This window comes from Saccoglossus kowalevskii, chromosome 3 (genome assembly GCF_978046115.1).
Source record: "Saccoglossus kowalevskii chromosome 3, keSacKowa6.1, whole genome shotgun sequence".
NCBI lineage: Eukaryota > Metazoa > Hemichordata > Enteropneusta > Harrimaniidae > Saccoglossus > Saccoglossus kowalevskii.
In genome coordinates this window covers 17,872,684-17,897,059 of record NC_140643.1, presented here as the reverse complement: position 1 = coordinate 17,897,059, position 24,376 = coordinate 17,872,684, and the positions used below count along the sequence as shown (strand labels likewise).

At 39.5% G+C, this 24,376-nt stretch overlaps 2 protein-coding genes across 2 annotated transcripts; one reads left to right on the top strand and one right to left on the bottom strand.

Annotated features, from left to right (window-relative positions):
* Nucleotides 1–475: 475 nt before the first annotated feature.
* Nucleotides 476–12,585, bottom strand: LOC146747526 (aminopeptidase N-like). The gene is made up of 8 exons (XM_085497329.1): nt 12,501–12,585; nt 8,950–9,083; nt 8,272–8,475; nt 8,101–8,180; nt 7,846–7,956; nt 7,498–7,659; nt 7,272–7,406; nt 476–582 (listed from the first exon to the last, which is right to left on the bottom strand). Exons 1-8 carry the CDS (start codon nt 12,583–12,585, stop codon nt 534–536), a joined length of 960 nt encoding a protein of 319 aa, XP_085353455.1. The 3' UTR covers nt 476–533.
* Nucleotides 12,586–13,891: 1,306 nt separating this feature from the next.
* Nucleotides 13,892–24,010, top strand: LOC100372682 (aminopeptidase Ey-like). The gene is made up of 17 exons (XM_006820916.2): nt 13,892–14,472; nt 15,181–15,469; nt 15,860–15,980; nt 16,183–16,337; nt 16,421–16,534; nt 16,627–16,764; nt 18,640–18,771; nt 18,900–19,102; nt 19,588–19,676; nt 20,002–20,135; nt 20,233–20,436; nt 20,593–20,669; nt 20,766–20,876; nt 21,338–21,499; nt 21,681–21,815; nt 22,756–22,828; nt 23,819–24,010. Exons 1-17 carry the CDS (start codon nt 13,892–13,894, stop codon nt 23,966–23,968), a joined length of 2,868 nt encoding a protein of 955 aa, XP_006820979.1. The 3' UTR covers nt 23,969–24,010.
* Nucleotides 24,011–24,376: the final 366 nt, after the last annotated feature.

Sequence of the window (24,376 nt, the reverse complement as noted above, 5' to 3'; positions counted from 1 at the left end):
AAACAGGAGTTAGTTAAATAATAACACATGTATGTGAGGGCAATATCGCGATTTTTTGCCCGCCCTAGGGATGGTGATCATAACCATAATATCGATGTTGCAAAGGAGACGAAGGCAATTCCCAACGTAAGATCACACCAGGAAACTGCAATCTTTCGTTTCTTATTTGGATATCTCTACGCTCCCTGTTCTCATTGTTAGTAACACTTAGAGTGTCGACCATCCTTCTGGCTTAATGTCTTTTTTCTTAGAACTAATATGGTTTATCCAGTTTAGCAGCATTACACCAACATATGAAGTCACGAATATTTTCGTATCCTAATGTCTTCCATGCCAGCGAAACGGCACCATCATAAAGCATCTGCGTGACTAGCGATTTATTAGCGATTTCATGACGTCATTCTACCTATCAATCACCTTGATACGCTACTGATACGCTGCAGTAAAATTTCTCTACAATGGCGAGTGATGGCGTAGCGGCCTCTAACAGTCTCTCGGGCATTGTCCCTCGCTTTCAATAACACTTAGATTAGTTACGTATCACATTTTGTAATTGCGTCATTTGTAAAAACCATTACTGCACTAAATAAAAAGACAAATTATATTATACAAATATTGAGTTTGAACAGAGTTGCTACACAAATTTGCTGACTAGAAGAAAGATGTATATGGATCATGGCCGTTGGTCAAGCTGCATTGCAATATGTCTTCTCCCACAGTTTCTGGACAGGTTACATGTGAGGCTGATATTGGACTAGTGATGACACACTGGTCAGGTTATATGTGAGGCTTATACTGGACTAGTGAAGACACACTGGTCAGGTTATATGTGAGGTTTATACTGGACTAGTGAGGACACACTGAGTTGGGTATATGTGGGGCTGATACTGGACTAGTGAAGACACACTGAGTTGGGTATATGTGAGGCTGATACTGGACTAGTGAAGACACACTGAATTGGTTATATGTGAGGCTGATACTGGACTAGTGAAGACACACTGAGTTGGGTATATGTGAGGCTGATACTGGACTAGTGAAGACACACACAGTTGGGTATATGTGAGGCTGATACTGGACTAGTGAAGTCACACTGAGTTGGGTATATGTGAGGCTGATACTGGACTAGTGAAGACACACTGAGTTGGGTATATGTGATGCTGATACTGGACTAGTGAAGACACACTGATTTGGGTATATGTGAGGCTGATACTGGACTATTGAAGACACAGTGGGCCTGTTATATGTGAGGCTGATACTGGACTAGTGAAGACACACTGAGTTGGGTATATGTGAGGCTGATACTGGACTAGTGAAGACACACTGAGTTGGGTATATGTGAGGCTGATACTGGACTAGTGAAGACACACTGAGTTGGGTATATGTGAGGCTGATACTGGACTAGTGAAGACACACTGAGTTGGGTATATGTGAGGCTGATACTGGACTAGTGAAGACACACTGGTCAGGTTATATGTGAGGCTGATACTGGACTAGTGAAGACACACTGAGTTGGGTATATGTGAGGCTCATACTGGACTAGTGAAGGCACACTGAATTGGGTATATGTGAGGCTGATACTGGACTAGTGAAGACACACTGAGTAGGGCATATGTGAGGCTGATACTGGACTAGTGAAGACACACTGAGTTGGGTATATGTGATGCTGATACTGGACTAGCGAAGACACACTGAGTTGGGTATATGTGAGGCTGATACTGGACTATTGAAGACACAGTGGGCAGGTTATATGTGAGGCTGATACTGGACTAGTGAAGACACACTGAGTTGGGTATATGTGAGGCTGATACTGGACTAGTGAAGACACACACAGTTGGGTATATGTGAGGCTGATACTGGACTAGTGAAGACACACACAGTTGGGTATATGTGAGGCTGATACTGGACTAGTGAAGACACACTGAGTTGGGTATATGTGAGGCTGATACTGGACTAGTGAAGACACACACAGTTGGGTATATGTGAGGCTGATACTGGACTAGTGAAGACACACTGAGTTGGGTATATGTGAGGCTGATACTGGACTAGTGAAGACACAGTGGGCATGTTATATGTGAGGCTGATACTGGACTAGTGAAGACACACTGAGTTGGGTATATGTGAGGCTGATACTGGACTAGTGAAGACACACTGAGTTGGGTATATGTGAGGCTGATACTGGACTAGTGAAGACACACTGAGTTGGGTATATGTGAGGCTGATACTGGACTAGTGAAAACACACTGAGTTGGGTATATGTGAGGCTGATACTGGACTAGTGAAGACACACTGAGTTGGGTATATGTGACGCTGATACTGGACTAGTGAAAACACACTGAGTTGGGTATATGTGAGGCTGATACTGGACTAGTGAAGACACACTGAGTTGGGTATATGTGAGGCTGATACTGGACTAGTGAAGACACACACAGTTGGGTATATGTGAGGCTGATACTGGACTAGTGAAGACACACTGAATTGGTTATATGTGAGGCTGATACTGGACTAGTGAAGACACACTGAGTTGGGTATATGTGAGACTGATACTGGACTAGTGAAGACACACACAGTTGGGTATATGTGAGGCTGATACTGGACTAGTGAAGTCACACTGAGTTGGGTATATGTGAGGCTGATACTGGACTAGTGAAGACACACTGAGTTGGGTATATGTGATGCTGATACTGGACTAGTGAAGACACACTGATTTGGGTATATGTGAGGCTGATACTGGACTATTGAAGACACAGTGGGCCTGTTATATGTGAGGCTGATACTGGACTAGTGAAGACACACTGAGTTGGGTATATGTGAGGCTGATACTGGACTAGTGAAGACACACTGAGTTGGGTATATGTGAGGCTGATACTGGACTAGTGAAGACACACTGAGTTGGGTATATGTGAGGCTGATACTGGACTAGTGAAGACACACTGAGTTGGGTATATGTGAGGCTGATACTGGACTAGTGAAGACACACTGGTCAGGTTATATGTGAGGCTGATACTGGACTAGTGAAGACACACTGAGTTGGGTATATGTGACGCTGATACTGGACTAGTGAAAACACACTGAGTTGGGTATATGTGAGGCTGATACTGGACTATTGAAGACACAGTGGGCCTGTTATATGTGAGGCTGATACTGGACTAGTGAAGACACACTGAGTTGGGTATATGTGAGGCTGATACTGGACTAGTGAAGACACACTGAGTTGGGTATATGTGAGGCTGATACTGGACTAGTGAAGACACACTGAGTTGGGTATATGTGAGGCTGATACTGGACTAGTGAAGACACACTGAGTTGGGTATATGTGAGGCTGATACTGGACTAGTGAAGACACACTGGTCAGGTTATATGTGAGGCTGATACTGGACTAGTGAAGACACACTGAGTTGGGTATATGTGACGCTGATACTGGACTAGTGAAAACACACTGAGTTGGGTATATGTGAGGCTGATACTGGACTAGTGAAGACACACTGAGTAGGGCATATGTGAGGCTGATACTGGACTAGTGAAGACACACTGAGTTGGGTATATGTGATGCTGATACTGGACTAGTGAAGACACACTGAGTTGGGTATATGTGAGGCTGATACTGGACTATTGAAGACACAGTGGGCAGGTTATATGTGAGTCTGATACTGGACTAGTGAAGACACACACAGTTGGGTATATGTGAGGATGATACTGGACTAGTGAAGACACTGAGTTGGGTATATGTGAGGCTGATACTGGACTGGTGAAGACACAGTGGGCATGTTATATGTGAGGCTGATACTGGACTAGTGAAGACACAGTGGGCATGTTATATGTGAGGCTGATACTGGACTAGTGAAGACACACTGAGTTGGGTATATGTGAGGCTGATACTGGACTAGTGAAGACACACTGAGTTGGGTATATGTGAGGCTGATACTGGACTAGTGAAGACACACTGAGTTGGGTATATGTGAGGCTGATACTGGACTAGTGAAAACACACTGAGTTGGGTATATGTGAGGCTGATACTGGACTAGTGAAGACACACTGAGTTGGGTATATGTGAGGCTGATACTGGACTAGTGAAAACACACTGAGTTGGGTATATGTGAGGCTGATACTGGACTAGTGAAGACACACTGAGTTGGGTATATGTGAGGCTGATACTGGACTAGTGAAGACACACTGAGTTGGGTATATGTGAGGCTGATACTGGACTAGTGAAGACACACTGAGTTGGGTATATGTGAGGCTGATACTGGACTAGTGAAGACACACTGGTCAGGTTATATGTGAGGCTGATACTGGACTACTGAAGACACACTGAGTTGGGTATATGTGAGGCTTATACTGCACTAGTGAAGGCACACTGAATTGGGTATATGTGAGGCTGATACTGGACTAGTGAAGACACAGTGAGTAGGGTATATATGAGGCTGATACTGGACTAGTGAAGACACACTGAGTTGGGTATATGTGAGGCTGATACTGGACTAGTGAAGACACACTGAGTTGGGTATATGTGAGGCTGATACTGGACTAGTGAAGACACACTGAGTTGGGTATATGTGAGGCTGATACTGGACTGGTGAAGACACACTGAGTTGGGTATATGTGAGGCTGATACTGGACTAGTGAAGACACACTGGTCAGGTTATATGTGAGGCTGATACTGGACTAGTGAAGACACACTGAGTTGGGTATATGTGACGCTGATACTGGACTAGTGAAAACACACTGAGTTGGGTATATGTGAGACTGATACTGGACTAGTGAAGACACACTGAGTCGGGTATATGTGAGGCTGATACTGGACTAGTGAAGACACACTGGTCAGGTTATATGTGAGGCTGATACTGGACTAGTGAAGACACACTGAGTTGGGTATATGTGAGACTCATACTGGACTAGTGAAGGCACACTGAATTGGGTATATGTGAGGCTGATACTGGACTAGTGAAGACACACTGAGTAGGGTATATGTGAGGCTGATACTGGACTAGTGAAGACACACTGAGTTGGGTATATGTGATGCTGATACTGGACTAGTGAAGACACACTGAGTTGGGTATATGTGAGGCTGATACTGGACTATTGAAGACACAGTGGGCAGGTTATATGTGAGGCTGATACTGGACTAGTGAAGACACACTGGTCAGGTTATATGTGAGGCTGATACTGGACTAGTGAAGACACACTGAGTTGGGTATATGTGAGGCTGATACTGGACTAGTGAAGACACAGTGGGCATGTTATATGTGAGGCTGATACTGGACTAGTGAAGACACACTGAGTTGGGTATATGTGAGGCTGATACTGGACTAGTGAAGACACACTGAGTTGGGTATATGTGAGGCTGATACTGGACTAGTGAAGACACACTGAGTTGGGTATATGTGAGGCTGATACTGGACTAGTGAAGACACACTGAGTTGGGTATATGTGAGGCTGATACTGAACTAGTGAAGACACACTGAGTTGGGTATATGTGAGGCTGATACTGGACTAGTGAAGACACACTGAGTTGGGTATATGTGAGGCTGATACTGGACTAGTGAAGACACACTGGTCAGGTTATATGTGAGGCTGATACTGGACTACTGAAGACACACTGAGTTGGGTATATATGAGGCTCATACTGGACTAGTGAAGGCACACTGAATTGGGTATAAGTGAGGCTGATACTGGACTAGTGAAGACACACTGAGTAGGGTATATGTGAGGCTGATACTGGACTAGTGAAGACACACTGAGTTGGGTATATGTGATGCTGATACTGGACTAGTGAAGACACACTGAGTTGGGTATATGTGAGGCTGATACTGGACTATTGAAGACACAGTGGGCAGGTTATATGTGAGGCTGATACTGGACTAGTGAAGACACACACAGTTGGGTATATGTGAGGCTGATACTGGACTAGTGAAGACACACTGAGTTGGGTATATGTGAGGCTGATACTGGACTAGTGAAGATACACTGTGCAGGTTATATACGAGGCTGATACTGGACTAGTAAAGACACACTGGTCAGGTTATATGTGAGGCTGATACTGGACTAGTGAAGACACACTGGTCAGGTTATATGTGAGGCTGATACTGGACTAGTGAAGACACACTGAGTTGGGTATATGTGAGGCTCATACTGCACTAGTGAAGGCACACTGAATTGGGTATATGTGAGGCTGATACTGGACTAGTGAAGACACACTGAGTAGGGTATATGTGAGGCTGATACTGGACTAGTGAAGACACACTGACTTGGGTATATGTGATGCTGATACTGGACTAGTGAAGACACACTGAGTTGGGTATATGTGAGGCTGATACTGGACTATTGAAGACACAGTGGGCAGGTTATATACGAGGCTGATACTGGACTAGTGAAGACACACACAGTTGGGTATATGTGAGCCTGATACTGGACTAGTGAAGACACACTGAGTTGGGTATATGTGAGGCTGATACTGGACTAGTGAAGACACAGTGGGCATGTTATATGTGAGGCTGATACTGGACTAGTGAAGACACACTGAGTTGGGTATATGTGAGGCTGATACTGGACTATTGAAGACACACTGAGTTGGGTATATGTGAGGCTGATACTGGACTATTGAAGACACAGTGGGCAGGTTATATTTGAGGCTGATACTGGACTAGTGAAGACACACACAGTTGGGTATATTGAGGCTGATACTGGACTAGTGAAGACACACTGAGTTGGGTATATGTGAGGCTGATACTGGACTAGTGAAGACACACTGAGTTGGGTATATGTGAGGCTGATATTGGACTAGTGAAGACACACTGAGTTGGGTATATGTGAGGCTGATACTGGACTAGTGAAGATACACTGGGCAGGTTATATACGAGGCTGATACTGGACTAGTAAAGACACACTGGGCAGGTTATATGTGAGGCTGATATTGAACTAGTGAAGACACACTGGGCCGGGTATATGTGTGAGGCTGATACCGGATTAGTGAAGACAAACTGAGCAGGGCATATGTAAAGCTGACAGTGGATTAGTGAAAACGTACTGTGTATTCGAAAGTGTTATTGGTTTAGTAAAATTATACTAGAAATGGTATGAGCTTTCGTCATCCTTTTCCATAGCTCATATGTTGTCAAAACTGATATGATATTCTGCTGTATCTTTGTCGTTGTTAGGAATCCGGACCAGACTACTGTCACGGGAGGCAATCTTTAAACCTTTATTATTTGGTTCCCTTGTGGCAATACAAGTAATTTGCTACATTGGTGGTACAATAACGTGCTACAACTTACGTCTTATGTAGGAAGTCGAAATATTTCATCGTGAAATCCCATGCTAAATCAAAACCAAGCCCAGAATTGTCTCGAACATATCCTATGGTAGAGGTGACACTCAGTGATTCATCGTACATTGCTTTCTCCATGTACCTGGAAGTCAAAACGAGCGTATGTAACAACGTGGTGATATAACGTGCATGTGACCATTTCAAGTACTTAGTATATAATGTGTTATATTTACATATTTAGCGTCCATGGTTGCCTGCTGCAGGCCAACGCAGATTGGAGACGACTTCGTTCTTCGGTGTCATTCATCTGTCTCTTGTATGAAAATAACAATTCCGCGTCACCGCCATATCGAATTGATGTACAGTAGACGGTACTTCTCATATTCTCTTCGATTCTGTTGAGTGAGTATACGAGTACTTGTTTTTACAACGATTATAATGTCATAATCCAAAAAATATCATGAAGTTAAAATTACATGTTTCTTGCTATGAAGTATAATCTAGCGCCATCTATTCTACAGAGCTCCAATGAATCATAATTATTTCAACAGTTTCGCACTGATATGAAGACAGCAGCTTACTTGTTATCATCGGGTTTTTTCATCCAATCTTGGTACTGTACAGTTGCCTCACTTATGCAGTCCGCTAGACTGAAGGCACATGCTGTCTGTAGGGTTTCTAGAATACGATAGCTGTTGCGCAGAAACATAATGAAAGCAATACACTGAAAGTCACTGAGTGTGTGTTACTTCATTTAGGATTATTATATTACACATTTTAACTGTATATTAGTGTGTTTAATACTGGTCATTGTAATTATAAATAACGATACTCACTAGTCAATTTCTTTTGTAAAAGAGTCAAAATCCCACCCTAAACTGTTGTAGTTTGGTGTCACTAAATGCCGAACATATTTCTGCAGGTAAGTAATGTAAAAAGGTATTGACAATAATTATTTTCCAACGTTGATACAACAGTATATAATGTCTCTGTTGTACGGCACTTACCTCAAATAAACCGTACATAGACGTTCTGCAGATCATATACATTGTATACCAATGACCCTTAACAAACGCCTGCCATGGACTGTATTCGGATTCTTTGTCAAGATATTCCATAGCTTCCAAGGCAATCACGTGATCTAGGTACAGCGCCTCACCGAGATAAAATGCATCGTCGATGAGGTGTACGCGATTCCTAACTGGAAAAACCTGTCGACGCAAATTACTGTAATTGTTAAACGCAGACAAGAGCGGGCGCATGTAATCATAAATTAGTTGTGCAAATCACACATTCTCATGACGTCAGCAGCGTGAAACAGACAAATTTAAATACGTAATAAAACATCATCATGTAGGAGTCTACAGGAACGAGTTTAGATTCAAAGGGCAATATTTCAAAAAAACTAATACGACTCTATATGATTATTCGATGACAGCTACACCCAAAACGCCATTGCCAACAAAAGCGTAGAACATATTGTAAATATCGTACACTGCATGTACGATGCATATGTATGTTACATTTTTTTGGCAGGAAGACCGACAAAACATGCCACCTGTCTTTTCTAAATCAGAGGACACGTATCATTACCCAGTTGCTGCAGCATTTATCATTGTTACTACGAATTGTTGAGTATATTATTGATCGTCTAAAAATCACGATGTCACTGTAGACGAACCCACCTCGTGGTCGTTCAGCAGCTGTTTTATCAGTTTCCTCCAGTTATCGGTGTCATAATTGACTCGTATAAACGTGGTTTGGTTGATATTTGCAATATACCAATTTACATTAGTTGCGCCCTCTATGTTAATAGTGCCTGTCAACAAAACATAAGTATCGCATACAAATGATTACAGTGATTTCCCTGAATATCTTCTCCTTGATGAAACTACTAATTGTTAGAATAGATGCCGGGACATTGAACAACCTACAGGTAATAGACTTGTGAATCGGCCTGGAATTCTGTGGGCGGGAAAGTACTGGTCAGTCTGCGCATGCGAGTTCCCAATATGCTGAGGTCATGAAGACAGCCAATCAGTGACGACGAAGAGTTCTGCGCCGTCCACGTAGTCGTGCATGCACTACTTTCCTCATTAGTTGTTTTTTCTCGTTTATAATAGTTTTTGGTGCCGGTAATATAAGTTTCGTCTAATGTGTTTGCAAATGTGTGAAATGTTACGAACTGGTACTTTGATTTTGGAAAATTCACAACATGCTAGCTGCATCACACTAACATAAAGTATTCATTAGCAAAGGAAAACACCGATTATATCAGCCTACCTCCGGTTTTATGTAACCATGTTCTCAATGGCATGAGAAAATTCAATTCCGCTTCATGTGTGTACGTTAAAAGAATGTGCCATACATATTTGTTTGGTGAAACAAAAGTAAACTTTTAAATTACAATCGATCACTCAAGTTAAAGTATTACAGACAAGTGAACTTTCATTTAACAAAATGCAACAGAACTCGCAGCACTCGAATTGGCGCACATGACGTAGCGCCTAGCCACCGAAGGCTGACGCGCTACCCACTCAAGCATTCTAATTAACCCAAAAATGTCAGCTTGAAGTGGCCAGTGATGAAAATAAATTTATGCATTTTATATTATTGAACCGTAAACGCATTGTATTTACCCAAAAAAAAAATTGTTGAGGCTAGTTAATAGTTTGGACGAAAGAAAACGATGTTTTTTAAGCATCCCTGAATATGTACTGCGTGCTCTACCATAGCTAGAACTTGTTTACCCACTAAAGCTACAGGAACGACAACGTGGTATTGTTTTGGATGTGTGGACGATAAGCAATGGCGAAATTAAAATAATCTATATTTAAACTCAAATTAAAGCTGCATTTCTATGAAACATAAGGCGTGGATTAATTTCAAGTGTATCTATTTTAATCACTAAACCGAGGATGTTTGATGGAAGGTACATTCATTTTTGTTGCAGATGTTTTGTTCCTGTGAGCGTTTATCTAATGACCTGTAGATATTTCGACACTTTTCACAGAATACATAAATGAAGGGAGCGAAATTTGTTCCTATTGTAATGCTGTTATTGCGTTGAAGTGGATATCCACCAAATTCGACATATAACTATATACGTATATACTACATACCCAATCGTATATCAAAAGTCACAATAAAAAATGAAATTTCCCAAAACACAAAACAAACGACTGATAGCACTTGACAAAACAATTCGCAAAAACAAAACAATCAACAATCCACAGTACACTACCCTACAAGATACAAGTAATTCATATCGTATTTACCATAGCTGTGGTAACTCTGGATCTTCTTGAGGTTCATCATTAGGGTCAAGTTGGAATTGCTCTTGTTCAGCCGTAACTAAATTGGTCGCTGTTCTCGTCAAAGTCACAACAGGAAAACTCATCTGTAGAACCCACGTGATATAAATATAGAGTACAAACTGAGAGGTTACTAAGCTTAAATCAGGGAATTTTGTTGGCGATTGGAAGGTAACGAAGAAGTCGACGGCGGTAATCAATGCAAATCGCGCCCAGGTCAAACCTCATACTTGTGATTTCCATTAGAAGAGCGCATTGAATTGTGGGAAAATCAATGTTTATCAACACAAATGTCGCACATGCGCTGCGCGACGACCACCGCTCTTTAAAGCCCGAAGCCTTTGACTTTGAATTTAGTAAACGATAGATGCAACTATTTATGTCATGGGTGCATCAAAAGCAGCTGAGGATGAGTTTTGAGGACACGTAGATGACACAGAAGCCAGGTCTGCCTGTACTATCGATTCTTTCGTATAAGTTATATACAGGCGTTGAGCTATAACAGGCAATGACAAAACAAATCCTCTGTAGAAATACGACCGGTCAACTTCGAAAATCTATTATTATTACTATTGTTATGCATGTCAGGAAAACGAAGAAACCACAGTTTAGGCAAGTCTCTCCTATACAATGATTCAAGTTTAATTTAAGCAACGATCGGACACATACTCGGATAGACTTGTTTTTGTTCTGTTGTAGCTGTGGTACCTGTACGGGTTGCTTGTTAAAATGTTTTTTTTGGTTTTTAATTTTCGTTTTTTATTTTTATTGCTCTATATCAAATATCATTACGTTTTTGATTGCATTGGTGCTGTATTTCTAAATATGGAACATAGATCACAAAAATATCTAATTGAAGAAATTAATAATTATTGATATTTAATACGTTGAAAGGTGTGTTTCTGAATTTATCATGATATGTCCCGAACTATTTAAATAGGTCGCTCTACATTCATTCGTGCATTAGTCTTCACCATGGAATACGAGACAAATACCAATCTAATAATCTAATGAAGCGCGCTCAACAGCATGTTTCAAAATTATAGAGAATCAAGAATCAGAATCCTAAAGGCTTAGGGAGGCATCCGTTTCCAGAGTCATAGCCGTGTTGCAACAAAAGTGCGCTGTAACGGGCGGCTGTAAAACGCGGCCTGGGGGAACTACCCTGTGAACCGCTGACATCATTCCGTTGATCCGCATTAGTTCTCAGATGGACACAGAGGGAACGCTGACTAGGCATTCAGCTAGGCAACGTGCCTGTGGCGACCGTACCAAGCTCACCTCCATGTCAAACTCTCTGGCCAGGTGCACCAACTGTTGTGTTGGCTGAGGTTGTGACTTGCTCGATTTACTAGGAAGCACAACTGGTCTAGACAATCTGGTGTTAGCCTTGCTATTTGATTAACCACCCCTTGTTGGGTTGTGTAGCAACCAGCCATCTAGATACACGTTGATGTGTACCGATGTGATGTGTACCGGTGCAGCAGTAGTACCACCTGTTTCCACACTCTGGTGAATACGTATGGAGCCACCATGCAAAACCTGAAGGGGAGCACCCCGCGACTAACCGGTCGAAATATTCTATGAACGCAGCCACCCCCTTTGCCCGTCCCACCAAACCCCAAAAAATCGTGGTACCGTGACCGTAGTCGGGGGAGGAACGGAATGATCCGATCGGGGCGCATGATTTGAGTCCAGACTCTGCTGGCTCCGGTCTCAAACACCACTCAATCGGGTAGCGCTTGGTCCAGCGGAAAAAGGTTGAGCATAAAATTTACCTACCTGGACTTATGCCTCTATCAAGCGGGGGACCAAGGTCCGTCCATCAACACCGTCTGTGCGTTCCCCCTACGTCAAGCACTCGGCGGGATCCAAAGCAATACCAAATGCAGGACTCTGGATCCCGGAAGTGACAGTCTTACAGAGAGTGACAGTTTCATTACGAGGAACAGACTCCGAGGGTCCACCCGAGGTTGCACATTTAAATGACACTATTTTGACGGCCATATTGGATTTATGCAAATGGTTGTTATTCAATCAAATGTTTCACAATCACATACATTCACACACACCAAACCATATCGCAGCAACTTGAATATCTAAAAAAATGTCATCTAAATTTAAAGATATGTTTTAATTGTTATATTTTCCATGTTGTAAAAATGCACCAAACCCCCATTTGAATATATGCAAATTAGATATATTTCGGAAGCCTAAATTTTCCTAAACTTTTAGTATGTTAATATAGGCACCTCCACGGAATATATTGTGAAAAAATTATTTCTGCTGCAATTTGTGATGGGTCAAACCATAAATTGACTGGACTATCAGTCTATCACGCCCATCTGTTGGCTAGAAAATCGGAAGGGGGCAAGCAAATCGCAAGATATGCCAACGTCGGCAACGTGCATGTATTTTGATTAAGCGATCGCCGAGTGGACGTCGTCGAGTGTATTCAAGTACCTGAGCGATGGAGAAAGTTCACCGACATTACATTACAATACTGTTCCGTTTTAATTTGAACCGTGTCGCGCCGCTGACAATCTTTCTCATATAGCGCCTACCGAATTGTCGGACAAAGAAAAAAGATGTTTTTTTTATGGCGTTAAACCAAAGATTTATTTAATAAAAAAACATAATACAACAGCCAGTTACGCAGTAAATGCAGGTTCATTGACACCGGGTAATTTTTTTTTTCAAGTGGATGCAAGCATTCTCTTTTCTGAGTACTATGTTAAACGCCAAATGACGAAATAATTTGAAATATGATACCGTGTACGCATATTTCTATCGATAGGCTGTGTGTCACGATGAAGTGCCGGATACAATTTTACTGAATTTGCAAATGAAATTACTATAAGTATCTGCATCAGTTAGGTGTTGCCGCTGCTTTAGTAATTTTACTATTGTTGTGCCTAAATGTGAAATAAACTACGTTAAAAATGGACGGAATCATGGATCAACTTTTCATTTGCTAATCTGTTGTCATAGTACTAAGCTCAGCCCAACTAGAATCAATTGATCGAATTACGAATTAATTAGCATTTATTTGAATTGAAAACCATGAGTTTGTGATATAGAAATAATATTTAAGGTCCACCACGGAATCCAGAAAATGTGTCAAATTGTGGCGCCATCCTAAGGTCGACAGTTCTTATCGAATTGCTTTTACGCGTTGTAACGTGCATCCAATTCACTGAGAAAGCGACGGATGTTTGTGCCACGTGTAACACGCGGTTTCAGTTCCATGTAAAACTTCTATGCGGCTGTGCGGATTTACCATTGGAGACGCAAACACGGGATGAGGCAAACGATGGATGGCGATTACGGTAAAACACGCAGTACTATGATGCAAGCTACAATAATTATATTGTGGCTATTATACTGCATCCCACAAATTAGATGTGACCACGCTGGTGTCAAAGCAGAGATACCACGGCCCCTGGAGAAAATGCCCGTTGTCAGCCAAAAGGTTTCCGCCAAATATGACGATTTCGGGGAGCGACTTCCCACAACACTAGCGCCCTATAACTACAGAGTGTGGCTTCAACCATACTTCACAGCGGAAAAAGACGGAGCCAAGTTTCTGGATCTAGACGGTAACGTAGATATTTATTTTAACTGTCTTGAAGATACTCGCAATATTACAGTTCATTACAAGCATATGACAATTTTAAAATACGAACTTTATGACATCAGCGGCGAGGTGGATAAACTCCTTCAGACTGCCGGTAACGCTACGATCGACGAATGGGATTTGTACATCATAACCGCAATGGCTCCCCTGCAATCCGGGGTCAATTATCGTTTATATATGGAATATATAGCTACTGTTGATCACCCAGATTTGTGGGGTTTATACTATGGTCATTACGTAGAAGACGCCAGCAATAAGTGAGTGTCAGATTAAATTCGTTATATTATAGAACATATATTAATCAAAGCATGTTCTCCGGTCAGTTGTAAGTAAAAAGTAAGATCTCATAATATTTTTTTAGCTAGTCAACAATGTGTGCTGTACATGTTAGTCTGTTTTCAAATACAGTTCACTTTGTGTCGTTTTTAAATTGCAAGATAAAAGTTGTCAAAAAACGTCTATGGTGTCTATCAATGGCACCCTACTCGTCGCCATAGGTACAAGTATTTGGAATTTATTAATGTAGCCAACGCGAAGAACATCTTATCATAACAGGTTATACAATTCCCACGTAAATATCTTAACAGATAATCACTTCATTATGTGCATGATTACTTAGCAATTTATTTTATCACATATCCATGTAATATTATTGATATCATCCCTCACCATATCACACACTTTATCAGCAATTTGAGACTGTTACGCAACGATTGTCATTCTCCCGGGAAGCCATAACATCTAATAAGGCTAGGGCGTGCACATACAAATAACAAAGGAATGTTACTTTTCATTTAGGAAATAGTTGTGAATCGGATACATGGATAAATAGAATTTCAAAATTCGCTACCCATGATGTAAGACTTATTCAACTCCAAAGATCGGACAAATACAAATAACTACACTGGTTTACATATATTCATCCATGTTAACTAAATATTCCCCGGATGTACATCTTTTTGTAGAACTTTTGTTGGTAGTCAGTTAGAAGCAACAGCAGCACGCAGAGTTTTTCCTTGCTTCGATGAGCCAGCTTTAAAAGCAACATTCGACACCACATTAGTGTACAGACCGGAATACGTGGCACTGTCCAACACGGATTCCATTTTAAACGACACCTACTATGATCCGAACACCGATGAAGTGTGGAGTGTTACCTACTTTGCTACAACCGTCAAAATGTCGACTTATCTGAACGCCTACACTGTTGGTGACTGGGCATGTGTAGAAGGTACTACACGGAATGGTATAAAGGTAAGAGATATTATTTTATGTTGTGTGACGTGGTCCGAAAGGACAGTAGTACTGTAATCACTTCTTTCATCACAGGTGTGATAAATTGAACCAAGTCACTCATATTATGAATCTTTGTTTGCACATGTGATGATATCGTACAATATGCATATAATCAATCTGATAAAATAGAACACATTGTCACGTGACACTATGCATTTATCACATAATATATTGTAAGTATACTCAGCCGTGTGATGTTGCGTTATTATGGAGTCACGTAATATGGCGTTTTGTAATAAGGTGGTAGCATATTTGCTGATCTATTGTGGTGTACCGTGCAATGTACTACATTACACAACAACCGCCAAAGTTTGCATTCACATTCTGGTTTATTTGTATTTGTAACAGTTTCGGGTATGGACTCGGCCGTCCTTCCTTTATAAGGTGGAATACGCATTGGAAGCAGGAATGATAGAACTTAGTAATTTTGAAGATCTTTGGAATATTGCATACCCCCTCGAGAAGATGGGTAAGATGGCGGGAATTAAACCTGAATAACCTGATAGTTCATATATACCATACTTTCACTGTCCAAATAATGTACCAATTTGGGGCATAGCTTGACAACACTGTATATTGTGTTGTATTATTGACTGGTGATTTAGATTGCATATTACAATAGCATCCTATTGCCGATGTGCAGACTATTGTCATAATTATATTCTTTGTAGATATGTCTGCGTTACCAGACTTTTCTGCGGGTGCGATGGAAAACTGGGGTCTGATCTTCTACCAGGAAGCGTATTTATTATACAGTCCAGTGGAGGATAGTCCAGCACAGAGAAAAATCGTTGCACAGATTATTGCACATGAACTCGCACACCAGGTAATAAATACGACATATGTAAAGTATAATTTTTAAGTTTCACACATGATAAATTTTCAATTTATCAATTGTATTGGTTTCAGTGGTTTGGTAATTTAGTAACATTGGAGTGGTGGAGTCATACCTGGCTCAATGAAGGTTTCGCTACATATTACGAATATCTGGCCACGGACTGGGTGGAACCGGGGTTTGAAATGGTAAGTGTTTGTCGTGAAAAAGTTACATAAGTGTTTATTATCGATATAACTGAATTTTCCACATAGTTATTGCTGTTATCTTTTTTTGGCAGTATGAACAATTCTTCCAGAAGGAGGTGCAATATAGTGCTTTCTCGAAAGACCAACAAGGTGATTCTCGCCCACTGATAATGGACGTTGGAAGTGAAATTGAAATACTAGGAATGTTTGACACTATCTCGTATTCCAAGGTGGGTAAACTATTTTGCATAATTTTTTCCTCTTTGAAATAGGTTATTATTATGTCTTCATGTAGGATATATTATGTTTTCATGTGCGTGGAGTCGTTACCACGTGACGACACACTGCCATGAATTGAACTTTGTTCATTTCATAGCAGCTTTAAGGCACACACAGACAAGATTATTTGTTGGGTTAATGTTAATGTTGATTGATTGGATAATGTTGAACTGTTCATTAATATTAATTAAATGATGATCTCACAATGCAATTTCCAGCTTGGACACTTTTAATTCTAACATCCATTTTAATTTATAAAAATGCATTCTTATGAAACGTTTATAACGACCACAGTTATATGCCCTTCACTGTATCAGATTTATTAAAAATGCATTCTTATGAAACGTTTATAACGACCACAGTTATATGCCCTTCACTGTATCAGATTTATTAAATGAGTATAATAAATGTGATATTGTAGGGACATGAATGTTTCTATTTCGCAGTTTCTGAAAGCTGAAAACCCACACAGTGATCATATTTCCGGAGCGCGTTCTTGCTCATTTGCATATAGCGTTCTCGTTCATTTGCATAACCTATAACCGTGCATTACACCGATTGCCCTCAGTTTACCCTGTTGCAATTGAGAAATATAGCTAATTTTTGAGCAATCACAAAATTCACGATTTTGGAGATGAACTGGTAATATAATTACTAATTTAGGGTTCAATTCAAACAGTCACCGTTTTATTGGCCACGGGTAAAACACATTTTTGTGCGCGGAAATTTGAGGTTGAAAAGAATTTGAAATCAATACATCAATGCGGATTTATTTCACACACGCGTTTTAGCCAACATCTAAAATCACCAACAATATTTGAATAAACATACTTTTTAATATTCATAATTCAAGAAATATTGTGTAAAACGAAAAACATCTCGAGATAATGGCGTAATTTGCGATAGTCAGCCATTATGTCATAAGTTCAATAAATCAAATTGCTGGAATTTTTATTACATAATATGGGAATATAAAACATGATTATACTACTTTTTACACTGAACTGCCATTATATATATGGGATAAATAATTATTTAATACCAGTATCTCAACTGCCTGAATATGTCGTTCTGATTGGTCGAGAACGTGTTTCTAATTATTCAAGTCAAATATACGATATACCACGGTTTCCTGTTTCCTCCATACTTGAATAACGCACAGTAGGGTTAAATCCTCCTGTGAACTGAAATCGGCAAAAAATATTACGGAAATAGTGCATAACCAAGAACATTGCGACCCTCCATGCTTCAAACAATAAGCATCAGAAAAACAAATTTTCCTGAATTAAGCATTAACGACGCCAGACAAAAATTATTGTCGTCTGCTATGGCTCGCTTGTGAACCCAAAAAAAATGTCTATCGATCTGGCGAAACTCAATCGGGTTCACGGCTCTTATCAATGTCTGTATTTTGTTTAAGTAAGTCAACTGAGACGAGTTTACACACATCAGAAGTTGCCGCCGCGGACAAAACTTACAATTCCGAAATACGGGTGCGAATTTGTACCACAGCTCGATGTATCTACAATCGATGTATGCTAGTTCCAAGGCCCATTTTTATTTTAGCACGATTGCAAGTAAAACGTTTCGGATGTATAACACATTTTAATTTGGTCGTTGGTTCTTTAAACTTATTCCTGTATATCAGATTTCCTTTTAAATGAAATTAGTATCATAATAGCACTAACCCTCCCCCAGAGACGAATATACTACTCAGTTTTGACCGGTTCCATGCACGCACTTGTTATTGCCAGTGTGTGTATATGTACAAACTGATGTTCCCGCCGTTTGATATTTTTTTCGTAAATATTACATAACTTTAACAGGGTGGATCCATAATCATGTTGATGGGTGGGTTCCTAGGAGAACAGCTGATGTTTGAAGGTTTCCGTAATTATCTCAATCGATTTGCATACGACAACGCCGTATCTGATGATTTATGGGGTGTTTTAACAGAGGTAAGCAATCAAGAAAGTGGTGATAACAAATGCATTATTTCAATTAATATTCAATTATCAAATGAGAAACGTGGAACAAAAACATAACTGTGTGTTTCTTTACGCTATTTAATTCCTTCCACTAACAGACAGTAGAACTTGATATGGGGGGAAACATGAAAGATATTTTCGGATATAGTATGAAAGAACTTATGGACCCATGGACTTTACAAATGGGATTCCCCGTTGTTAACCTCACTCGAACATCGACCACTGCTGTACAAGCCGACCAGGGACACTTCTTGTTAGATCACTACGACGTGGTGGAAGATGAAGAATATGGGAATCTGGGGTAAGAAATACTAGATTGTTTGTGTGATCTGTTCTGATTGCACAAAAATGCAGTAGTCGAGTTAAACGTGTAAATGATAAATTTTGTTCATTCAAGTTCAATTTCTGAATAACTTGCTTGAAAAATAATTCAGGGCAGTATGTGCTCACCTTTTCTGAAACGCGTAACTTCATGCATACCACAATGTTTATTGGCTCTTTTTCTTACTGATTTGACTGTGCACTGTGGTGTTCTTGTCAGGTAAGTGTTTGTGTGAGTTGTTTGCGAGTCATTTGTGTTCTTGGACTTGTATAGACTATACATTTGGATATCGTTTGGTATGTTGATATTTCTACTACTCTCGCACATTTTTGTTGTCATACACACAATACCAATGTGTCAATTTAAAACTCAGTCGACTACTTGATGTATAAACAAATGCAATTGAATAATGTTTTTTTGACCATCATCAGGTCATTAATTAATATCATTTTATATCGCCACAGATATGTATGGCACATTCCTTTAACTTTCACCCACGAAGCTGAAAAATTGTTTACCAATCCAAATATAGAATGGCTTCATTTAACATCATGTGAGTACGAGATAAAACTGGTGTAATGCCATGGAAACGTACAACATGTCTGAATAATCGTGGCGAGGTTGCTAAGGTGCGAGTTTTTAGGAAACCATGGCCATCTATAATTATATTCAATATATCCCGGTTGACGCCTGGATAGTACATGTCGGCCGTATTGTGTAGTCTCAAACATGGAATATATTTTTGGGACCACGATACAGTCAGTTTGAATTTTGACGCCTGAGAAGAAACAACTGCAATAATATCATTCAGTGTCCAAGAGAAATACATCGGAAAATTCACATACATAGTAATGCAACTGATTTCGTCTCTAATTCAGCGGAGCTCACATTGGTTGGCGCTAATGATATTAATTGGTACATTGCTAATGTCAACCAAACTGCTTTTATCCGGGTTAACTATGACTTGGAGAATTGGAGAAAACTGACCCAACAATTGTTAACTAATCATAAGGTACCATATTCTATTATTACTCATATATGTTTTAATACTCGCTAAATAATGACATATATGCTTTCGGTATGTTAATTAAAATTTCCTATTTATGCAGGCACTCCCTGTAAAAAATCGAGCACACCTTATAAATGATGCCCTAGTCCTAGGTCAAGCTCAACAACTAGATCACGTTGTATCCATGGAAATAATTCAGTATTTGTACAACGAGACTGAATATATACCATGGCAAGCCTACGAAGATGAACAATACTATACAAAGTACATGTTATGGCGAACGTCTACGTATGGCTTGTTGCAGGTCAGTTACCATAAGTTCATATTACAGTTTGATGACATCATTGGATAGTTGGTATTCATACAATAGGCTTGTCCCGACATTGTTCCTGGTGTCAGACAATATAAGGTGTGTAACGTATTTCTCTATAACGTTGCCTTTTTGGGTTTTTCCTTTCAGCAATACATTCGTTATTTAGTGAGCCCAAATTATGCCTCGTTGGGATGGTATTGGAACCCGACTGACGACATTGACTAGTAAGTTTTGGACTTTCTATCATATGGTTTCATGCGTAGTTTTATTTACTAACTCGAACTAAAAGTCGTACTATTTTTCTTCTTGTTGTTTGTAAGTTATCGACGTTTAGATACCCTGAGAATAGCATGTGATTATAATCACGTCGACTGTGTTGCCGATGCTACGTACCAGTACTCTGAATGGATGGCTTACCCAGACAACAACAAGTCAGTTTAAATTTTAGTTCTTTTTCTATTTGTTACTATGAATGAACAAGTGTGAATTCCAAAGAAATCAACTTTTAATTGCCAGGTATGTGGTACAACACAAAGTAATGTACAGTAATGTCATCATACAATCTTGACTTCTCATCGGTGGTATCAGTTATCAGTTAAGTATGGCACATACCCCGCTGATTTGCCACTTCCGCCATATTGACCAATTAATATTAATGCCGGTTTATTATCTTTTATAAATAGAAGTTATTATAATTATTGTTTCCGAGTATTTGTGTGATATTTTGTAATAATTATGTTTGTTGTTCAAAGAACGATTACGAAGCTAACCTGCATTCTGAGTTACTTTGTTTCACTAGAATTTAGGTTAATAATCGTTACGCGCTACACAGTGTCACGAAAGCTGCGACGATCTCCTGTGCATTGAAGTATTATAATTTGCATATTTGCAGGATACACGAAAATATGCGCAGAAACGTCTACTGTACAGCCATTCGTCATGGTGGTGAAACCGAGTGGAATTTTGCTTATAATCGACAGAAAACAGATCTACAAGAACGTATTCGTTTACGATCCGCCATGGGTTGCACGCAATTAGAATGGCTGTTAATAGGGTATGTGTATGATTTCAGTTTAATTTGAATGAAGTAGTGGTAGCGCCGTAATGACGATATGTACCATTTGCGTCGTTTACGTGTCGTATTGAAATCATTTGAAAGCTAAAAGTGCTTAGGTGGATAAGGCGTTAAGAGGCTTTTATGACTGCGTTGTTAGAATGACATTTGTATACAACAGGTACATGGAGGAGGCTCTAGAAGGGGACGAGTTTAGCGCAGAACTTACTATTGGATTTGTAAGAGATAACTCAGCGTTGGGATTTAGCCTTGCTTGGAGTTTTACAGTTGAAAACTTTGTAGCCCTGAACACAATGTAAGTTAATTGTTTGAAAATATACACGTCCATCCGTCCGTCCGTCCGTCCGTCCGTCCGTCCGTCCGTCTGTCTGTCTGTCTGTCTGTCTGTCTGTCTGTCTGTCTGTCTGTCTGTCTGTCTGTCTGTCTGTCTGTCTGTCTGTCTGTCTGTCTGTCTGTCTGTCTGTATGTATGTATGTATGTATGTATGTATGTATGTATGTCTGTCTGTCTGCATGTCTGTCTGTCAAATACAGAGATAAATGAACACAAGAGAGAAACAAAGCAGACAGAACACGATTGTTTGTCTAGTTTGCTAGACCGATAACTGTAATAGGGAGGCAGTTTATTGTATGGTTTGTGTATGTCTATTTTGAGTGAGGAAAATGCGAAAAGATCATTTAAAAAAACAACAACAAGCATATGCTCCCGGGTGTGAGGAAACAGCAAACAATTGTATCAATTAGTAATTGGAGGTGAAAAACAGGTATGAATTGTGTATAGTCAAATGCCATCAGAATACGTGCAATTTGGAAGATCAGTTAAGATAATGACTGACTTATATTAATTTGAATTGTCGTAATTACGGAGATCAATAAGGTCAGCCAATGTTAATCTGCATAACCAGGTTGCTTATGTCATTCATCGTACATTGTGTTTGTAAAACAAATGACTCTCAGTGAATCGATGTCAAGATTATATGTACAGACCGATTTACACATATCACAAAATATGTGCACATTAGGTGAATTTATAATGCAGAATATATGTAAATGCATTAATTTCTTACTTATGTATGTGTTCATGTTAGGTAAGATAAAATAGAATTTGCAGAATAAAAAAGCGATATGTAGATTTGAAACAGGACAAACATTAAATATCCTGTGATGATGGATCTAATCTTGAAATCGAAAAGTTGTTAAAATAAAGGAAATATTGTTATTTGTTATCAATTTCAGATATGGGGATAGTGCATACGATATAGTATGGGAATTTGCTGATAAAATGAATACAGACAAAGACTTGCTTGAGGTAATGTCCGAAATAATTTTACGTCAGTGAATTAAAATATATTGTTTAATCCTACATGCAACACTGGGCCCGGCTCAAACACAACGGTACCATACGGTAACAAACCACCGTTCTCTGGGTCGACAAGTAACGGCGGGACTTTTGATGTCAATGTTTTTAAAAAATCCAATCCGATCGCTAGAACGCGTGTTTTTTATCGCTGCGATTCTGACTGAACACCGACGGACTGCGTTCGGGTTCTGTGGTCTAATTTTGAAAAAAAAAAAAACTTTAAAAATCGATTGTTTAAATTCACAAGAATACAATATAAACACTAAATTATTCGACATACAAACAAATGCCGAATATAATCGTGTTAAGATATTGAATTCCAAATCATGTTAATGTCAGGAACGGCATCTCTTTCACACAGATTCTAAATTGTATTCCAACGCAGACGCGTATTACAAGCATCATAGAGCGTTTTGGTTTTGGTTCATTATTCAAACCATTACTTTTTTTAGATAAATCAATAACAGTACAGATGTGTGTATGTTATTAGTTTTAAGATGACTGACATTTGCTTCTTTGTATTCTCTGATTTGAAGCCATTTAAGTTCATGCATCTCACAATTACAGTTTTAAAACACGTTATTTCTTAATCGTATTAGGGTAACTGAACCAACGTAATGGTTGTTCATAAACGGCAACGTGTTATGCAAATTAGACGCGCCATACTGCCTTGAATAAATTACGACTATAAAATTACAACATGAGTTTAATGAATTTGATATTGTATGATCGTTCGTGATTTGTTACTGCCTCCATTATATCATCTATATACTGCGCAATTGTATTTAGTTGTATTATTATTGCAAAAAAGTTGTATTTGCAGTATATACAAAATACGTTGTAATTATAATGTATGCATCGCTCATTGGCGAGACCACGAGATTAAAGTATTATCATAGTTAATAACATGACTATCATGTATATTTCGCCTCATTTTAGTTGAACGCCTTCGGGAATCTTCACAGCGATATGCCAGCCGAAGCAGCCAACGATTTCAACGAAGCTGTTAAGCGAGTTGAAACGAATATACTCTGGTCTGAGAGAAATGAGGATGATATCCGTCTATTCTTGGAATCAGTAAATGTGTAACTAATGAAACAATTCTGAAGAAATAAAGTATATAGAGCTTAACTGCGAGTACTGTTAATTTGATATATGTAGTAGCGAGAGCGGCGGGTAACATCACAACACTTTGTTCAGGTGTAACACGTTTTGTGTTCAGTTTTTGAATGAGTTATGTCTTTATAAAACTAATATTACTCACTCAAGTTCTAATAATACAATAGGTATATTTATATTTGACTGCAATGACTAAATTTAATTTGGAATTCACACTATCAGTATTCCATGATGAATTGTCAGTAAGAAGTATAAGTACAAATAAAAAACGTTATACCAGACATACCAGACATTATCCTACAAAGCTCACTTGTGTTGTAACACTGGTTGGTATTGATCGACTATGAAATATCGGCCTACACGTCAGATATGATAACT